This window comes from Somniosus microcephalus, chromosome 18 (assembly GCF_052327205.1).
Source record: "Somniosus microcephalus isolate GS21.2 chromosome 18, FLI_Smic_1.0, whole genome shotgun sequence".
Classification (NCBI taxonomy): domain Eukaryota; kingdom Metazoa; phylum Chordata; class Chondrichthyes; order Squaliformes; family Somniosidae; genus Somniosus; species Somniosus microcephalus.
In genome coordinates, this window is record NC_141004.1 from 75,551,319 (window position 1) to 75,572,113 (window position 20,795).

At 49.0% G+C, this 20,795-nt stretch overlaps 1 protein-coding gene across 8 annotated transcripts in view; it reads right to left on the reverse strand.

The window, feature by feature from the left end:
* Positions 1-241: 241 nt before the first annotated feature.
* The window catches only part of LOC147105391 (DENN domain-containing protein 2D-like), a 216,234-nt gene continuing 195,680 nt past the window's right edge, over positions 242-20,795 (reverse strand). For all 8 annotated transcript variants that reach the window (XM_086011698.1, XM_086011693.1, XM_086011697.1 and 5 more), the window contains 4 exons: positions 12,681-12,722; positions 11,580-11,664; positions 7,901-8,137; positions 242-2,115 (listed from right to left, as the gene is read on the reverse strand). In XM_086011698.1, coding sequence (XP_085867824.1) covers positions 2,060-2,115; positions 7,901-8,137; positions 11,580-11,664; positions 12,681-12,722 — 420 coding nt within the window. In that variant the 3' untranslated portion in view covers positions 242-2,059. The remainder of the gene's footprint in view (positions 2,116-7,900; positions 8,138-11,579; positions 11,665-12,680; positions 12,723-20,795) is intronic.

Sequence of the window (20,795 nt, forward strand, 5' to 3'; positions counted from 1 at the left end):
ACCCATCTGAAATCTACCATCCCCCCAGCAGTCCTGCTGCCCTGTCAATTTAACCTCTTGGGATCCAGGTTTAGGTGAACAGTCGCATTCGTAAGATGTATCACACCAAGGTTCACCCAGGTTGGCATCATTTGAAATCCCGAAATGTGAGGTGATTAGGAGCAGGGATTGAACCTGGAACTTTCCTGGTCTGGATGAGTCTTCCTTGGTCTTCATCATGAACAGAAGTATGGCAAGAGGATTTAAATCAAGGATTTTATTTAAAATACCCATTTCCAATGCTATTTACAGTATGTACAGCCAGTGTGTCACCATACCTTGTGCATTAATATAAATTTCACAGCATGATCAGAAATGACAAGTCAACACAGAGAATGTACAATTAAAGTTTGTCTCTGTCACATGACAGGACACCTCGCAGAAAGGCCTCAGCAGCAGAGGAACGTGTGATTGGTTTTAACCCGGAGCGGGTTTCAGTCGGGCGAAACGCACTCAGGCCAAAGAGATTTTAACTTGCGGCCCAAATCCTGCCTGCAACGGGTGTGAAGAGAAAGAAAGACTTGCATCGATACAGAATCCTTCATGACCAGCAATGTGTTAATGACCAGATTATCTGTTTTAGTGATGTTGGTTTTGGGATAAATATTGGCCAGGACACTGGGGAGAGCTCCCTTGCTCTTCATCGAATAGTGCCGCGGGATCTTTACATCCACATGAGAGAGCAGCCAGGGCCTCAGTTTAATGGCTCATCTGAAAGGCGGTACCTCCAACAGTGCAGCACTCCCTCAGTACTGCCCCTCCGACAGTGCAGCACTCCCTCAGTACTGCCCCTCCGACAGTGCAGCACTCCCTCAGTACTGCCCCTCCGACAGTGCAGCACTCCCTCAGTACTGCCTCTCCGACAGTGCAGCACTCCCTCAGTACTGCCCCTCCGACAGTGCAGCACTCCCTCAGTACTGCCCCTCCGACAGTGCAGCACTCCCTCAGTACTGCCCCTCCGACAGTGCAGCACTCCCTCAGTACTGCCCTGGGAGTGTCAGCCTAGATTATATGCTCAAGTCCTCTGGAGTGGGATTTGAACCCACAACCTTCTGACTCTGGTGAGAGTGCGAGCACTGAGCCAGGGCTGACACTGCTGTGGCACACAGTGACTGCAAACAGTGCGGGGGGGGGGGGGGGGGGGAAACCAACTGTCAAGGGCAGCCCCCTTCCCTCCCAAGGAAGTGGTGGGGAAGTGGGTTTCGGGACGGAAGGGGATGGGGAGTCTTGGGGATAGGGGAGGCTGCGATTTTCCATATGAGGCACAGAGGAGCACATCTGGCACAAGAGAGGGGATTCCTAGACTGACCTGAAGGGCCTCATCTGTCTTCAGACCTGCTACTACCTGGAGGGAGTCACAGCCGATTCCCCGCTCAGACCCCGGTTAAAACTGCATGGGGGTCCTAGTGATGTAAGAGGACCAATGTTCCCTCTAATTTTGGGGGGGGGGCCTCAAGACCGTTGCGAGGCCATGGAGCTTAATGGGAACATTGCACAGGGCCCCGGTTTACATCCAACTGCAGGTTAAAACCAGAAACAGTCCGGATCAGAGCGGGTACAGTAACCCGCTCGACCGTATCGGCCCCGGGGGGGGGGGGGGGGGGTCGGGTTCAAATTGACCCCTGAATCCACGGGCACGCAGGGGTAACGCAGAATGAGGCTTCAAACATTGCTTGTCTGGCATTGATTCTACATTCACAAAAAAGAGACAGATTAAAGGTTGAGGACAGGAAACAAACTGTCAATAAAACCATCGATGATACTCGAAGATGTCCTCCATTTCACATTCTCTTTTCCAAACAGTCCTTTCTGAAAATACTCCATTTAAATACAAGCATCAAATATTTACAAGCCGCTTGCAATGACGGTGTATTATTGAGGTATCCGCCTCTTCCTTTGACCGTCGGGATTTTGCGGCCTGTAATTTCCCCGTCGCTAGGTTTCCATTTACAGGGAGAGGTTGCAGGCAAACATCAGGAGGTCCTCCTGACGTCATCTCCTCCGTTTGGTGCGAAGTGACTTATTTGACCTTCTTTCTGTTCTCCTGATGTTCTCTTATCTTCTGTTCAAAAAACCCTGGAGAGAGAGAGAGAGAGAGAGGAGTCAGAGAGAAAGGAGTCAGAGAGAGAGAGAGCAAGCGAGAGAGCAAGAGTCAGAGAGAGAGAGAAGTCAGAGAGTCAGAGAGAGAGGAGTCAGAGAGAGAGAGTCAGAGAGAGAGAGAGAGACAGAGAGAGAGACAGAGAGAGAGAGAGGAGTCAGAGAGAGAGAGAGAGACACAGAGAGAGAGCGAGAGAGCGAGAGAGCGCGCGAGAGAGAGCGCGAGAGAGAGCGAGAGACAGACAGAGAGAGAGAGAGAGAGAGACAGAGAGAGCGAGAGCGAGAGAGAGACAGAGAGAGAGAGAGGAGTCAGAGAGAAAGGAGTCAGAGAGAGAGAGAGACAGAGAGAGACAGAGAGAGAGAGACAGAGCGAGAGAGAGAGAGAGAGAGACAGAGAGAGAGACAGAGAGAGAGACAGAGAGTCAGAGAGAGAGAGAGTCAGAGAGAGAGAGAGAGACAGAGAGAGAGAGAGAGAGACAGAGAGAGAGAGGAGTCAGAGAGAGAGAGAGAGAGTGGAGTCAAAGAGAGAGAGGTAGAGACAGAGAGAGAGAGACAGAGAGAGAGAGAGAGAGAGGAGTCAGAGAGAGAGAGAGAGAGAGAGCAGAGTCAAAGAGAGAGAGGTAGAGACAGAGAGAGAGAGAGAGACAGAGAGAGAGAGAGAGACAGAGAGTCAGAGAGAGAGAGAGTCAGAGAGAGAGAGAGAGACAGAGAGAGAGAGAGTCAGAGAGAGAGAGAGTCAGAGAGAGAGAGAGAGACAGAGAGAGAGAGAGAGAGAGACAGAGAGAGAGAGAGAGAGACAGAGAGAGAGAGAGGAGTCAGAGGGAGAGAGAGAGAGAGAGAGAGAGAGCGGAGTCAAAGAGAGAGAGAGAGACAGAGAGAGAGAGAGACAGAGAGAGAGAGAGAGAGAGAGAGAGTGGTGGAGACAGAGATGCACTTCCTCACAGCTTGTAGAAAATATCAGGGCATAAGGGAGAATTTCTACACAAAATTCACAAAAATATGCCCGGAATTCAGAAATTTGAATGACGACCAAAAACTCCCATACCTACTAGGGGAAGAGAGAAATTGTGTAACCTTAGCGGCACACTATGTTACAGCTTCCCATAAACAGAGGGACAACCACTAAATATAAGAAAAGAGTATATATAAATTATATGAAAGTATATTTATACACTCAGGGATATATCTGTTTATACACTGTATGGATAGATCTGTATTTTTGTGAACAAACATGAATGTTTTTCGATGCTTTGGCAACATAAGATGTAACTTGTCATGCCAATAAAGCGATTTGAATTTGAATTTGAAAATTGAGAGAGAGAGAGGAGTCAGATGGTCATCCTCAACCTGTGGAAATAATCCCCGACTTAAAGGCACAGATATTTGTCTGTGCTCGTCTTTGGGCCCAGAATCGGCCCAATGTGCAAGGAGATTAAATGGGTGGGTAGAGTCCGTGATAGGGGAGCGTGTCCATGGGCTGTGGGAGGAGATTAAATGGGTGAGTAGAGTCCGTGATAGGGGAGAGTGTCCATGGGCTGTGGGAGGAGATTAAATGGGTGGGTAGAGTCTGTGATAGGGGAGCGTGTCCATGGGCTGTGGGAGGAGATTAAATGGGTGAGTAGAGTCCGTGATAGGGGAGAGTGTCCATGGGCTGTGGGAGGAGATTAAATGGGTGGGTAGAGTCCGTGATAGGGGAGAGTGTCCATGGGCTGTGGGAGGAGATTAAATGGGTGAGTAGAGTCCGTGATAGGGGAGAGTGTCCATGGGCTGTGGGAGGAGATTAAATGGGTGGGTAGAGTCCGTGATAGGGGAGAGTGTCCATGGGCTGTGGGAGGAGATTAAATGGGTGGGTAGAGTCCATGATAGGGGAGAGTGTACATGGGCTGTGGGAGGAGATTAAATGGGTGGGTAGAGTCTGTGATAGGGGAGAGTGTACATGGGCTGTGGGAGGAGATTAAATGGGGAGAGTCTGTGATAGGGGAGAGTGTCCATGGGCTGTGGGAGGAGATTAAATGGGGTGGGTAGAGTCTGTGATAGGGGAGAGTGTACATGGGCTGTGGGAGGAGATTAAATGGGGGGGTAGAGTCTGTGATAGGGGAGAGTGTACATGGGCTGTGGGAGGAGATTAAATGGGGAGAGTCTGTGATAGGGGAGAGTGTACATGGGCTGTGGGAGGAGATTAAATGGGGAGAGTCTGTGATAGGGGAGAGTGTCCATGGGCTGTGGGAGGAGATTAAATGGGGTGGGTAGAGTCTGTGATAGGGGAGAGTGTACATGGGCTGTGGGAGGAGATTAAATGGGTGGGTAGAGTCCATGATAGGGGAGAGTGTACATGGGCTGTGGGAGGAGATTAAATGGGTGGGTAGAGTCTGTGATAGGGGAGAGTGTCCATGGGCTGTGGGAGGAGATTAAATGGGGGGGTAGAGTCTGTGATAGGGGAGAGTGTACATGGGCTGTGGGAGGAGATTAAATGGGGAGAGTCTGTGATAGGGGAGAGTGTCCATGGGCTGTGGGAGGAGATTAAATGGGGTGGGTAGAGTCTGTGATAGGGGAGAGTGTACATGGGCTGTGGGAGGAGATTAAATGGGGGGGTAGAGTCTGTGATAGGGGAGAGTGTACATGGGCTGTGGGAGGAGATTAAATGGGGAGAGTCTGTGATAGGGGAGAGTGTCCATGGGCTGTGGGAGGAGATTAAATGGGGTGGGTAGAGTCTGTGATAGGGGAGAGTGTACATGGGCTGTGGGAGGAGATTAAATGGGGGGGTAGAGTCTGTGATAGGGGAGAGTGTCCATGGGCTGTGGGAGGAGATTAAATGGGGGGGTAGAGTCTGTGATAGGGGAGAGTGTCCATGGGCTGTGGGAGGAGATTAAATGGGTGGGTAGAGTCTGTGATAGGGGAGTGTGTCCATGGGCTGTGGGAGGAGATTAAATGGGTGGGTAGAGTCTGTGATAGGGGAGTGTGTCCATGGGCTGTGGGAGGAGATTAAATGGGTGGGTAGAGTCTGTGATAGGGGAGTGTGTCCATGGGCTGTGGGAGGAGATTAAATGGGTGGGTAGAGTCTGTGATAGGGGAGAGTGTCCATGGGCTGTGGGAGGAGATTAAATGGGTGGGTAGAGTCTGTGATAGGGGAGTGTGTCCATGGGCTGTGGGAGGAGATTAAATGGGTGGGTAGAGTCTGTGATAGGGGAGTGTGTCCATGGGCTGTGGGAGGAGATTAAATGGGTGGGTAGAGTCTGTGATAGGGGAGTGTGTCCATGGGCTGTGGGAGGAGATTAAATGGGTGGGTAGAGTCTGTGATAGGGTGGAGTGTCCATGGGCTGTGGGAGGAGATTAAATGGGGTGGGTAGAGTCTGTGATAGGGGAGAGTGTCCATGGGCTGTGGGAGGAGATTAAATGGGGTGGGTAGAGTCTGTGATAGGGGAGAGTGTACATGGGCTGTGGGAGGAGATTAAATGGGGGGGTAGAGTCTGTGATAGGGGAGAGTGTACATGGGCTGTGGGAGGAGATTAAATGGGGAGAGTCTGTGATAGGGGAGAGTGTCCATGGGCTGTGGGAGGAGATTAAATGGGGTGGGTAGAGTCTGTGATAGGGGAGAGTGTACATGGGCTGTGGGAGGAGATTAAATGGGGGGGTAGAGTCTGTGATAGGGGAGAGTGTCCATGGGCTGTGGGAGGAGATTAAATGGGGGGGTAGAGTCTGTGATAGGGGAGAGTGTCCATGGGCTGTGGGAGGAGATTAAATGGGTGGGTAGAGTCTGTGATAGGGGAGTGTGTCCATGGGCTGTGGGAGGAGATTAAATGGGTGGGTAGAGTCTGTGATAGGAGTCTGTGATAGGGTGGAGTGTCCATGGGCTGTGGGAGGAGATTAAATGGGTGGGTAGAGTCTGTGATAGGGTGGAGTGTCCATGGGCTGTGGGAGGAGATTAAATGGGTGGGTAGAGTCTGTGATAGGGGAGAGTGTCCATGGGCTGTGGGAGGAGATTAAATGGGTGGGTAGAGTCTGTGATAGGGTGGAGTGTCCATGGGCTGTGGGAGGAGATTAAATGGGTGGGTAGAGTCTGTGATAGGGTGGAGTGTCCATGGGCTGTGGGAGGAGTGGGTGTGAAGTATTGAATGCTCTTGTGTTGTATCCATCCTTTCTTATGCAAGTGTTGGTTGCGACACTTTGGGGATCTGATTAAGGGGCAAATATGACACCAAGGTTGCGAACAGTCTGGTTCAGCCTCAGACAGTTGCCAGGGAGAGGGATGGAGTCGGTTGCTAGGGAACGGAGTTTGTGGCGGGGACCGAAGACAATGGCTTTCCTCCCAATATTTAGTTGGAGGAAATCTCTGCTCATCGGGTATTGGATGTTGGACAAGCAGTCTGACAATTTAGAGACAGTGGAGGGGTTGTGAGGTGGAGCTGGGTGTTGTCAGTGTACATGTGGAAACTGACTGTGTTTTCGGATGATGTCGCCGAGGGGCAGCCTGTAGATGAGAAATAGGAGGGGCCCAGGATAGATCCTTGGGGGACACCAGAGGTAACGATGCGGGAGTGGGAGGAGAAGCAGGTGATTCTCCAGCTACCAGTGTCAGCGTGGCTCAGTGGGTGGCTCTCTCACCTCTGAGTCAGAAGGTCGTGGGTTCAAGTCCCACTTCAGAGGCTTGAGCACAAAATCCACGCTGACACTCCAGTACAGTGCTGAGTGAGTGCTGCACTGTCAGAGGTACTGTCTTTCGGATGAGACGTTAAACCTCTCACAGGTGGATGTAAAAGATCCCATGGCACTATTTCGAACAAGAGCAGGGGAGTTATCCCCGGTGTCCTGGCCAATATTTATCACGCAATCAACATCACAAAAACAGATTGTCTGGACAGTATCACATTGCTGTTTTGTGGGAGCTTGCTGTGCGCAAAATTGGCTGCCGTGTTTCCTACATTACAACAGTGACCACACTTCAAAAAGTGCTTTGGGACGTCCGGTGGTCCTATCTAAATGAAGTCTTTCTTTTTCTTTTTTTTACAACTGGATAGCTAAGAGTGGAACCAGGCGAGTGCAGTCCCACCCAGCTGGACAACAGTGGAGAGGCGTTAGAGAAGGATGGAGTGGTCAACCGTGTAAAAGGCTCCAGACAGGTCAAGAAGGACGAGGAGGGATAGTTTACCTTTGTCATAGTCACACTGGATGTAATTTGTGACTTTGATAATAGCCATTTTGGTACTGTGGAAGGGGCGGCAACCTGATTGGAGGGATTCAAACATGGAGTTCCGGGAAAGATGGGCATGGATTTGGGAGGGGACAACACGTTCAAGGTCTTTGGAGAGGAAAGGGAGGTTGGAGATGGGGCAGTAGTTTGCAAGGATGGAGGGGTCAAGGGTTGCTTTTTTGAGGAATGGGGTGATGACAGCAGATTTTAAGGGGAGGGGGGACAGTACCTGAAGAGAGAGAACCATTAACAATGTCAGCTAACATGGGAGCCAGGAAGGAAAGTTGGGTGGTCAGCAGTTTAGTGGGACTAGTGGCAGAATATATTTATTTGGTGTGTTCCCCTTGAACTCCTCATTGATGCTCGATGCTTTATTGCGCACGAGTTGGGGGATGGAGTAGGCTAAGGATGAACAGTGGCCTGATAGGAATGGGACAGAAATAGTGTTGCTCTAGTTGGGTAGTGGAGAGTCAGCGAGCCAGTGTCCCAGGCTCCCTCAGGGTCAGTGGGTGACGATGTGGCCACATCCCTCGGCCCTATGATCAGCAGTAATGTTCCAGGTTTGCCCCGTCTTACCTTCCTGAGAGCAAGGGTGCCTCTGGAGCTCCTCAACAAACAACGAGAACATCTGCGTCACCATGAAGTCTTTGAGAAACCTGCGGATGGATTTGGACGGGATGGATTTGCGGAATTGCTTGTCCTGGAAGGTGGCCCCATCCCCGTTTCGCTTGAGGTGGTTGGAGTAATGCCCAACGATTTTAACAAAGAGGAGCACAAAGGTGTTTGTCACCATATCGTTCAACAATTGGCTGGCTGTTGGGAAACAGGAGACGGAGAAATACATTAAAATCACCATGGAGTCACTGCAGGGAGGCTCACTACATATTGCTCCTTCAGAGTGCAAGACCATCCTCATCGGCAGACTCTTAAAAACCAAACCACCACTCCTTAATTGACTTCATGCTTTCTCCTACGCTGGCCAACCTTGGTGGTGCCTTGCACTATGGTCCTTTACAATAGGAAACAAAATGCTAACTTTCTCCATTCAATAACAACTTGCATTTATATAGCGCCTTTAACGTAGTAAAACACCTCAAAATGATGACGGGTTTTGGTGGAGTAAATGGAGAGAAACTGTTTCCAGTGGCAGAAAGGTCGGTAGCAAGAGGACAACCGATTTAAGGTAAAAGGCAAAAGAATCACAGGCAACATGAGGAAAAATGTTTACGCAGCGAGTTGTGATCTGCAATGCGCTGCCTGAACGGGTGATTGAAGCAGATTCAATAGTAACTTTCAAAAGGGAATTGGAGAAATACTTGAAGGAGAAAAATTGCAGGGCTCTGGGAATGGGACTAACTGGATTGCGCTTCGAAAGAGCTGGCCCAGTCTTGGTGGGCTGAATGGCCTCCTTCTGTGCTGTGTTATTCTATGATTCTATGTAAAGATACAAAAACTACCAGAAGCAGAAAACCATGTGAACCGGTGGGCACACACCCTGCAGGTGCAGCACCAATCATTGAACGCTTGAATTCAACATCTGCTGGCTTCGCTATCATGGTAATAATTCTATAACCAGTTTAGCGAGGGCTTCTATAGGGGTCTTTCCAAATATCCCGACTACACGGTGGCATAGTGGTTAGCACTGTTGCCTCACAGCGCCAGGGACCCGGGTTCGAATCCGGCCTCGGGTGACTGTCTGTGTGGAGTTTGCACATTCTCCCCGTGTTTGCGTGGGTTTCCTCCGGGTGCTCCGGTTTCCTCCCACAGTCCAAAGATGTGCGGGTTAGGTTGATTTGGCTATGATAAATTGACCCTTAGTGTTAGGGGGATTAAATACATGGGGTTACAGGGATAGGGTGGGATATGTGTCGGTGTAGGGGTTACGGGGATCGGGTGGGATATGTGTCGGTGCAGGCTCGATGGGCCGAAATGGCCTCTATCTGCACTGTGGGGTTTCTGTGATTCTGTGATACACGATCTTATAAAACACTGGGTTCTTTGTTTCAAGCAATACATCGTTGGGGTCACTTGGAAATGTAATCAGCAGTTGAGAAGCTCAAATCCTCACTGCAAATCAGTCCACCCCTGATCAGGTCGGTTAGGTTTGATTCGCAAGCCAAGGCAACCATTGAAAAGGAGAGAAGACAAAGCAAATCAAAAAATAATAATTGAAAGAGGGAGGGAAGACAGAGGTGCAGAGTTCCAGCGTCTGGGAAATAATGAGTTTGAGCAGGAGGCAGTGCGATGAGCTTTTACTGTTGAGGATTCGGGAGGGTGAAGAGGGAGTAGCACTGTTTATTTGGAGCTTTAAGGAGAGTACAGTTCAGAGCACCACTGTCCACAGCATGGAGAGAGACAAGAAGGGACCAGAAACAAGAAAATTGATCAAATAATAAGCTTTTTCCTGCATCTCAGCCTAGCGCGCAAGAAAGGTGCGAGAAGACTCTCCCCAGATATAGGAGCAGGATTCAAGCCTTGGACGGCCTTGGGCTTGGTACTGAGTTAGGAGGTGCTGAGAGGAAAAGACAGAGCGAGAAATCCGAACTTAGCGATGGAGGACACACAGAGTTTCATTGGAGATCAGAGGAGACAGCGAGATCAAGAATGTGGATAGGAGGAGCCTTCAATACTACGAGGTATAGCCACTGGCTAGATCTCGGACAGACCTGAAGTAACGGTGTCGTTGAAGAACTGAAAGATAGATTTCACTGCCTCGCTGAGGGAAATGGTGGGAGATTTGGTTGCTGTACTTCAAAGAAAATGGATGTTGGAAACTCTGAAGAGATGTGAGCGGAAGAAAGATGAAGAATGCCGAGTGGAGTCATCAGAAGATAGGATAGGGTGGATGATGTGTGCAGGAAGCCACTGATAGGGTGCCACACAAGAGGTTATTATGCAACATTAGGGCTCATGGGATTGGGGTAATACACTAGCCTGGATTGAGGATTGGAATAAACTGGTCATTTTCCAGTGGGCAGGTTGTAACCAGTGGGGTACCGCAAGGATCAGTGCTTGGGCCTCAGCTATTCACAATCTACATCAATGACTTAGATGAGGGGACCGAGTGTAATGTATCCAAGTTTGCTGACGATACAAAGCTGGGTGGGAATGTAAATTGTGAGGAGGGTGGAAAGAGGCTTCACGGGGATATAGACAGGTTAAGTGAGTGGGCAAGAACATGGCAGGTGGAATATAATGGGGAGAAGTTTTTTAAATGGTGAGAGATTGGGAAATGTTGGTGTCCAGAGGGACCTGGGTGTCCTTGGACACGAATCACTGAAAGTTAACATGCAGGTACAGCAAGCAATTAGGAAAGCAAATGATATGTTGACCTTTATTACAAAGGGATTTGAGTATAAGAGTAAATAAGTTTTACTGCAATTATATAGGGCCCTGGTGAGACCACACCTGGAGTATTGTGGACAGTTTTGGTCTCCTTACCTAAGGAAGGATATACTTGCCCTAGAGGGAGTGCAGCAAAGGTTCACCAGGCTGGTTCCTGGGATGGGGGGATTGTCCTATGAGGAGAGATTGAGTAGACTAGGCCTATATTCTCTGGAGTTTAGAAGAATGAGAGGTGATCTCATTGAAACATACAAAATTCTTAAGGAGCTTGACAGGGTAGATGCAGGGAGGATGTTCCCCCTGGCTGGGGAGTCTAGAACCAGGGGTCACAGTCTCTGAATAAGGGGTCGGCCATTTAGGACTGAGATTAGGCGAAATTTCTTCACACAGAGGGCGGTGAATCTTTGGAATTCTCTACCTGAGGGCTGTGGAGGCTCAGTCGTTGAGTATATTCAAGACAGAGATCGATAGATTTTTGACTATTAAGGGAATCAAGGGATATGGGGATAGCGCAAGAAGGTGGAGTCGAAGGTGAAGATCAGCCATGATCTTATTGAATGGCGGAGCAGGCTCGAGGGGCCGAATGGCTGACTCCTGCTCTTATGATCTAGGGTAGGAAGAGAGTGAGAGAGAGACCAGAGTTGTTGGAGATAAATTCAGATGATGAGCTATTAGTTAAAGTACAGAGTAATTTGAAAATGAACTAGGCAGCCATTAAAGAATAAACTGGAACCTAACGATGATCATTTAACGTTATCTTTTTTAAAAAAAAGTGAACTGTGCCAGACCCGGTCAAATGTGGAAACATTGAAAGTGGGGTGAAAGCACTCAACCAAAGTGTTAAAGAACAGAGTTCCAGTGATCAAGCGGTCCATGAGGGGGGAGGTGGACAAGCATTGGGGCCTCTTACACTGGCAGGTCTTTCTCTGGCTCTGCAGAGAGTTCAGCAGCTCCTTGTACAGCTTGTGGGGCAGAATGTCACTCTCATCACCAACCTGCAGTGAGAAAGAGCAAAGTATTAAATCCCCTCCAAAGTCAGTGTCTCCACGGGTACATTGTACAGCTGAGCACGCCCGGAGCAGAGCTGTGTGTGACTAGAGTATCTGTCGGGAGTCCAGGTGTGGCGGCCAGCCAGATTTCCCAATTTACAGATAAAAAATCAGATCGGGTCATGAACCTGCGTGACCACACGCCCAAATTCCTGGTCGCCACGTCTATCACGCTCAGCTTTGTACTGGGAACATGGAATCATAATATTTACTCCTGAGTAACAGTCGCCCATTAGCTCCAGACGCTGCCTTATTAGTCTTAATTAGTAGGGCTCCTCCCTCCAATGGAAACTGATTGGAGGGAGAATATGTCCAATCAAGTTCCTCATTGGAAGGAGAATATGTTCAATCAAGTTCCTCATTGGAGGGAGAATATGTTCAATCAAGTTCCTCATTGGAGGGAGAATATGTCCAATCAAGTTCCTCATTGGAGGGAGAATATGTTCAATGAGGAACTTGATTGGACATATTCTCCCTCCAATGGGGAACTTGGATGCATTCCCTCCCCATAACCACCGAAGAACTGTGGGGAGATTGCCATCTGCACTAGCTCACCAGAGAGCTCTGGCATCTAGCTGGGTTCAAATGTGACTCCCAATCAGCAGCCAGAACATTCCTTGCGGGATGTCCCACACCGAGATCCCAGTCCTGAGCTCAGCCAGGCTGTCGGGATGGAAAAGTAACAAGCAAGGGGAGAAACGGCCTCCTGCAGAGTAAACAGTCAGACTGTGCTACCTCCCGTCATCTCAGAGCGGGCTATTTGCAGGGGCCTAAGATCAGGGGTTTAAATTAACACCCCTCACTAAAGGAGGCAGAGGGGAATCGGGGATCCTGCCCAAGGTCGGGATACAGGCTTGCAAGCACTTTAAAAGCAGTTACTACCAACTAACCACCCTCCCCCTCTAAGAATCTGCAAGACAGTTATAGGAAGGTCTACTTAAATTCAGAAAGCAGTTACTTACTTTTTTCAAGAACACCCCTGTGCGCAAGTCCACCATTAAACCCTAAAATAGAAAGGCACAAAACAGAAGCAGTTATAAGACAAGGAGCAAGAGTGCAGCGAGGCCCGCAGGAGGGCTACACCATTTAACACTCAACTGCGCTCATTACTCAGAAATAATAAGGCTCTTGGTGTAGGGCAGCTGCAGACCTGGATAGTGAATGGAAAGACAAGGCCACCGAGTGATCGAGTGAGGCCAAGCTCGGAAAGAGTCAATGGAAAGACAAGGCCACCGAGTGATCGAGTGAGGCCAAGCTCGGAGAGTCAATGGAGAGACAAGGCCACCGAGTGATCGAGTGAGGCCAAGCTCGGAAAGAGTCAATGGAAAGACAAGACCACTGAGTGATCGAGTGAGGCCACGCTCGGAGAGTCAATGGAAAGACAAGACCACCGAGTGATTGAGTGAGGCCAAGCTCGGAGAGAGTCAATGGAATGACAAGGGCACCGAGTGATCGAGTGAGGCCAAGCTCGGAGAGTCAATGGAATGACAAGGGCACCGAGTGATCGAGTGAGGCCACGCTCGGAGAGTCAATGGAAAGACAAGACCACTGAGTGATCGAGTGAGGCCACGCTCGGAGAGTCAATGGAAAGACAAGGCCACCGAGTGATCGAGTGAGGCCAAGCTCGGAAAGAGTCAATGGAAAGACAAGGCCACCGAGTGATCGAGTGAGGCCAAGCTCGGAAAGAGTCAATGGAAAGACAAGACCACTGAGTGATCGAGTGAGGCCACGCTCGGAGAGTCAATGGAAAGACAAGACCACCGAGTGATTGAGTGAGGCCAAGCTCGGAGAGAGTCAATGGAATGACAAGGGCACCGAGTGATCGAGTGAGGCCAAGCTCGGAGAGTCAATGGAATGACAAGGGCACCGAGTGATCGAGTGAGGCCACGCTCGGAGAGTCAATGGAAAGACAAGACCACTGAGTGATCGAGTGAGGCCACGCTCGGAGAGTCAATGGAAAGACAAGGCCACCGAGTGATCGAGTGAGGCCAAGCTCGGAAAGAGTCAATGGAAAGACAAGACCACTGAGTGATCGAGTGAGGCCACGCTCGGAGAGTCAATGGAAAGACAAGACCACCGAGTGATTGAGTGAGGCCAAGCTCGGAGAGAGTCAATGGAATGACAAGGGCACCGAGTGATCGAGTGAGGCCAAGCTCAGAAAGTCAATGGAGAGACAAGGCCACCGAGTGATCGAGTGAGGCCAAGCTCGGAAAGAGTCAATGGAAAGACAAGGCCACCGAGTGATCGAGTGAGGCCAAGCTCGGAGAGTCAATGGAAAGACAAGACCACCGAGTGATCGAGTGAGGCCAAGCTCGGAGAGTCAATGGAAAGACAAGGCCACCGAGTGATCGAGTGAGGCCAAGCTCGGAGAGTCAATGGAGAGACAAGGCCACCGAGTGATCGAGTGAGGCCAAGCTCAGGCTTCAAAAAGCTGAAGATTGAAGGAAGGTTACTGGTCAATTCATTAGAAGGGATTGGTCTGGATTCAGTGAGCCGGGGTTGTGGGTTGATGGGAGTCCGTGCCGCAGGGCGCCTGGGATGATGCAGAAGTGAAACTGATTCTATTGTTGTTGGGGGAACGGTAGCACAGTGGTTATGTTACTGGACTAGTAATCCAGAGGCCTGCACTAATAATCGCAAGGGACGTGAGTTCAAATCCCACCATGGCAGCTGGGGAATTTAAATTCAATTAAATAAATCTGTTTAAAAAAAAAAGTGACCATGAAACTACCAGGTTGTTACAAAAACCCACCTGGTTCACTAATGCCCTTTAGGGAAGGAAATCTGCCGTCCTTACCCGGTCTGGCCTGTATGTGACTCCAGACCCACAGCAATGTGGTTGACTCTTAACTGCCCTCTGGAATAGCCTAACAAGCCACTCCAGAAGGCAGCTCACCATCTCAAGGGCAATTAGGGATCAGCAATAAATGCCGGCCTTGCCAGCACCACCTACATCCCATGAATGAATAAAAAAAAACTGAGGTTGAAACTTGGATTTCATGAACACTTGCTGTCAGTACACGTTACTAACGTTATTAGAGGCCAAATCCTGGATCCCCCGATGGGGATTGGATTGTTTTAATGCGGGGTAATTGGGTAACCGCAGGCAGCACAATTACTATGATTGGAAGATCCGGACTGCGATCAAAGAGTCAGCAGTGTTAGAATACAAATGGTATCGGGCTGAGCTTCAGCTGAATGCCCTCGGTGTGCCGATCTTAGACTGCAGATTGTGATCACTCAGACAGCGAGATCCACAGTCCAGATGTTCGGGAAGGATCGAGTTTGTGTAGGAGAGCGTGTGATGGGCTTGTGAAGGCAGAGAAGGCAGAGAAGGAGAGAGAGAGACTCAGCCACCGATCTCTGATCCAGTCTTCACCCAGAAGGTGGGTTCCTCACACAGCCACAAAACTGAACCTTCTCAGACTACAAAGGCAGGTAATGTTACATTTATATAGAGCCTTGGTTAGACCACACTTGGAGTACTCTGTGCAGTTCCAGTCTCTATACTACAAAAAGTATATTGAAGCACTGGAGAAAATGCAGGAAAGATTGACAAGTGTGTTCCTAGAATTGAGAGGATGTAACGATCAGGAAAGATTGAGCAGGCAGCAGCTCTTTTCTCTGGAAAAGAGGAGACTAAGAGGAGACCTGATCGAGGTCATTAAAATGGCGAAGGGGTTCGATAGGATGGATGTGGAGAAACTGTTTTCACTTGCGGGTGAGTCCAGAACAAGAGGGTATGAATATTAGATAGCCACTGACAGAGCAAATAAAGAATTTAGGAAAAATGTCTTTACACAGAGGGTGGTAATAAATGTGGAACTTGCTGCCACAGGGAGTGGTTGAAGCATTGATGTATTTAAAGGGAGGTTTGATGCTTACTTGAGGGAGAAGGGAAGAGAGAGATACGGGGGCAGAGTGGGAGGAGGTCATTCGAGTGGGAGGGGGGTCACGTGGAGCACAAACACCGGCACAGACCAGCTGGGTGGAATTGCCTGTTTCTGTGTTGCAGACTCTATGTTAAAATCCTCCACCCGCTGAAGGATGTTGCCTGAACTGGCCTGAGCCCAGGGCTCTTTTATAAAAACATTCTCATATGCCGTTTCACAAATGTGGGGAGCGCAGCCCCTGGCCAATGGCCTCAGCTCCTCAACTGCCTGTGTTGAATCACTCTGGGGGAAACATTTCACTGGGCTCCTGCCAGGAACAGCTGGCATTCCTGAACACATCCCCAGGGGAATGCCCATCCATGAGTGCTGGGAAAGGCTGGGATACCAACCAGTCCTTTTCCCAGCGAGATACTTGCATTTAGAAACCTGCTCCAATTTATTCATCTCCCCTGTTTATTAAAACCCTCAGGAGAAAGGTTCTCTCTTGATCCAACTTTGCCCCCTTTCTGCTGTATGTTTTCGGGATTGTTCTGGGCTGCTTTAGAAAGCAAAACCGATCCTTTCATAGAATCTTACAACTCAGATGGAGACCATTTGACCCATCGTGCCTGTGCCAGCTCTTTGAATGAGCTATCCAATTAGGGGTGATCTGATCGATGTTTTCAGGATATTAAGGGGAACAGATAGGGTAAATAGAGAGAAACTTTTCCCGATGGTTGGGGATTCTAGGACTAGGGGACATAGTCTAAAAATTAGAGCCAGACCTTTTAGGAGTAAAGTTAGGAAACACTTCTACACACAAAGGGTGGGAGAAGTTTGGAACTCTCTTCCGCAAATGGCAATTGATGTGAGATTCCCACATTAATAGGGGCCTGCCGCCCGAAACAGGCGGGCGCTTTGGACACCAGGCAGAAGGCCCCCAAACCCATTCTGAGTCCGTTACCGATCCGTTAACGCCAGGAGGGGATGGTGAAAATTGACCCCACCTGTTTAAAATGTATTTTTATTGATAATAAACCGTGTTTTTAGTGCTCCTTTTTTAAGTTTGATGTACAGGAGGCGATGGTCATTGCCAGTGTCTGGTCCTCATGCTCCCATATAGGGGAGGGTGACAAGTCTGAAGGTTCAGTCTCAGTGTGCCCAGGATTTTATGAACTGAAAACAAATCAAACTCGTCAGTGGGACAGGAGTGTCTTTCAGCCTGTTGGCAGATGAAAGGTTAAGCCTCACCTCTGCTGATTATGACTGAGCATTAAATCCTGGTCAACCTTGTGGCCGTCAACTACCCAAGGTTATTACTGATCCAACTGGTAGCTGGATTTTCTGCAATGGGACCTGGGCTGCACTGGTGTTGAGAGGGCACAAGGATTGGATCTTGGAACGTCCTTGGAAAGCAAGTGTCTAAATGGGGCAGAGGGATCTGGGGGGACAGATACACAAGTCACTAAAAGTAGCAGCACAGATTCATAAGGCCATAAAAAAAAGCAAACCTAGCACTGAGGTTCATTTCTAGAGATATAGAATTGAAAAGCAGTCTTCCAGGCTCATCTTTTGTTTCTTTACCTGTCCCATTACCATCTCCTTTTGCTTTGTACTGTAGTGTCCGAGTATAAATAATACACAGACTGCAGGAGAACAATAATAACAGGTATTTACTGAACAGAGGGTAACTTAAGACTGACGTACAGAAGCCTGCTATGGCTTTATATACAGGGGTGGTCACTGCCGGTACTGCAGTATAGAATCAGTTCTTCTCTTAAAGGTACATACACAACAATTCCTCCCCTTTTAGATAAACAGTACATAACATTCATTTAACAACTAAATAATAACTAATTACAATTACAATTTTCTCTGTACTATATACATCAACTGAAATAATCATTTATAAGTTCAGTCTTTGAGGAGGCTTCCTGATCCTGACTGGATAGTGCCTTTCTCGAGTATCCTGTTCTTGCGGTGGAGTTGATTCTGGCTCATTGTCATTGGTTGGTTCGTCAGCTTCCAATACCACTGCTTCTGAGGTAGACGCAATCTGTACTTCGGGTTGATTACCAGGTGCACCTGCTTGTGGTATGGGTTTGGCTTGTTCCTGTGACTCTAGAATCTGGTCAGCATGGCATCTCACGATGCTCTCTCCAACGTCCACTGTGTACATTAGTGGCCCCTGCTGTGTGCAGATCGTTCCTGGCTGCCATTTTTCTGTTCGGTAGTCGCGGGCCAAGACTGGTTGCCCTACATTGAAGCTCCTGGTTGGCTTCTCATTTATGTGCTGGAATTGCTTATCCTCAACACCTCATCTTATGTTTGGTTTGAGCAAATCCAGGCGACATCTTAGCCTTCGGTTGAAGAACATTACGGCTGGAGCTTGGTTGGTGACTGCATGTGTCGCATTCCGGTAAGCAAACAAGAAATTATCCACCTTGTGTTGTAGTGGTATGTCGTCATTATACATTGCCTTTATGGCCTTTTTAAAGGTCTGAACAAACCTCTCAGCCAATCCATTCGTGGCTGGATGATATGGGGCAGATGTGTAATGTTTCACCCCATTATTCCTCAGAAACCTCCGGAAATCCTCGGACACAGACTGTGGCCCATTGTCGGAGCAAATCTGTTCTGGCAAGCCATTCCTGGCGAAGATGGTCCGTAGGACTGCAATAGTTTTCTCCGTGGTGGTGGAGGACATTTTGATGACCTCTGGCCATTTCGAATGGGCATCCACAGCGATTAGGAACATTGAGTCCATAAATGGACCAGCAAAATCAATGTGTACCCGTTGCCATGGAGATGAGGGCCACTCCCATGGATGTAGCGGGGCCTGTGGTGGAGCGTTTTGGACCTTCTGGCATCCTGTGCATCTCTTGGTCATATCCTCGATTTCTTGATCGATTCCCGGCCACCACACAAACGCCCTGGCTAGGCTCTTCATTTTTACCCCTCCCAGATGACCCCCGTGAAGCTCATTGAGTACTCTATCTCTCAACTTGGGTGGAATTACCACTCGGGATCCACACATCAAGGTCCCCCGGCACACTGACAGCTGTTCTCTCCTTGGCGAGAATGCTGGCAACAGTGAGTCGCCATGTGCTGGCCATCCCTTCACCGTCAAATCATAGACCCGAGAGTGTGTCGGGTCATTTCGGGTTTCCTTCTCTATACTTGAGTTTGTAACAGGTAGACATTCGACTATGGTCGCATGGAATATCTCAACAGGGTCCACTGCAGGTGCTTCCTCTACCGTAGGCAACGGTAGGCGCGACAGCCCATCAGCGTTTCCATGTTGTTTCGTACCCTTGTACTCTATGTCGTACTGATGTGCCCCTAGAAAAAGTGACCATCTTTGCAGCCGTTGCGCCGTCATCACCGGAACGCCCTTCTTTGGGTTAAAAATGGAGACCAGGGCCTGATGATCAGTCAGCAGGGTGAATTTCTGCCCGTGCAGATAGTGATTGAACTTCTTCACCCCCCACACCAGGCCGAGGGCCTCCCTGTCAATCTGGGCGTAGTTACGCTCGGCTGAGGTTAACGAGCACGACGCAAAGGCTATTGGCCTCTCTGAACCGTCAAGGAATTTGTGTGACAGCACCGCTCCGATGCCGTAGGGAGACACATCACATGCTAACCGAATCGGTAGTGTTGGATTGTAGTGGGCCAATACTTCTTTTGAAGTGATTAGGCATTTACATTTCTGAAAGGCACGCTTACACTCATCACTCCATTTCCATGTTACTCCAGTTTGCAGCAGGGCGTTCAGTGGGTGCAGAATTGTAGATAAATTCAGCAAGAACTTATGGTAGTAGTTCACCAACCCGAGGAACGACCTCAGTTGCGACACATTTTCCGGTGCTGGAGCCTTGACTACAGCCTCAATCTTGTCCGGCGACTTATGCAACCCTTCCTCATCAATCATGTGGCCACAATATGAGATTTGTCTCCTGAAGAACTCGCATTTGGGGCGGTTGGCTCGTAGCCCATATTCCTGTAATCTCGTGAGCACCTGCTCCAGGTTGGCAAGGTGTTCACGGTCATTTTCGCCCGTAACCAGGATGGCATCCAAATAACACTGGGTCCCCGGGATCCCTTGCAGGACTTGCTCCATCACCCTCTGCCAAATAGCTGGGGCTGATGTTACCCCGAATACCAGTCGATTGTACTGGTAAAGGCCTTTGTGAGTGTTTATCGTGAGTTATTTCCTAGATGCTTTTTCCACCTCCATTTGTAGATACGCTTGGGCCAGATCAATCTTTGTAAAGCGTTTCCCTCCAGATAGTGAGGCAAAAATATCTTCTATCCATGGAAGTGGATATTGTACTGTGTGCAATATTACCTTGAAGTCCCCACAGATGCGAACCTTCTTCGGTTCCCCAGGCGTGCTGCTCAATGATTTCTTCATTACAGGAACGATGGGTGTGGCCCACTCGCTCCAGTCCACCTTGGACAGCACACCCGAACACTCCAGACTCTCCAGCTCTGCTTCAATGGCTTGGCGGATCGCGTAAGGTACCGGTCTGGCCTTAAAAAAAATTTGGGTTTGCATTATCTTCGATTTTTATCGTTGCCATTACTCCTTTTAGAGTCCCAAGTCCTTGTTGGAACACCTCTTTCGCGTCAGTTAGAATCTTTGGCAGTCGTCCAGGTGTGACGTCATCATCCTTTTTATCAGTCACAGTTAGCGCCTGAATGGAATGCCAATCCAATTGTATTTTTTGGATCCATTCACGTCCCAATAATGGTGGTCCTCCATCTGGTAGTATATATAGATACAGTTTCTGTGTTTCCTTGCCGTTGTATTCAACTGGCACCCTTATTTTTCCTCTGGGGTAGACTTTTTGCCCTGTGTATGTCTTCAATACAATGGACGTGTCCTTCAAGGGTATGTGTGAGAATAGCCGCTCATAGTCTCGTCGATTCATGACAGTTAGGGCTGATCCTGTGTCCAATTCCATCTTTACTGGGGACCCTGCTATCATGAGGGTGACCCAAATGGTTCGGTGATCCTCCTTTGCGATCACATTGTGTAACTTTAGACAACTTGGTCTCCTGCTCCCGGAGTCCTTATCACTCTCCTGATCTTCCGAACTACTGTCTGTCAATTTCTTTACTTTCTTGTACTTTTCCTTAGTAGTTCTTGTAGTGTTGGTTTTCTTTCCCGACCTGCAGACTCTTGCTCTGTGTCCCATTTTC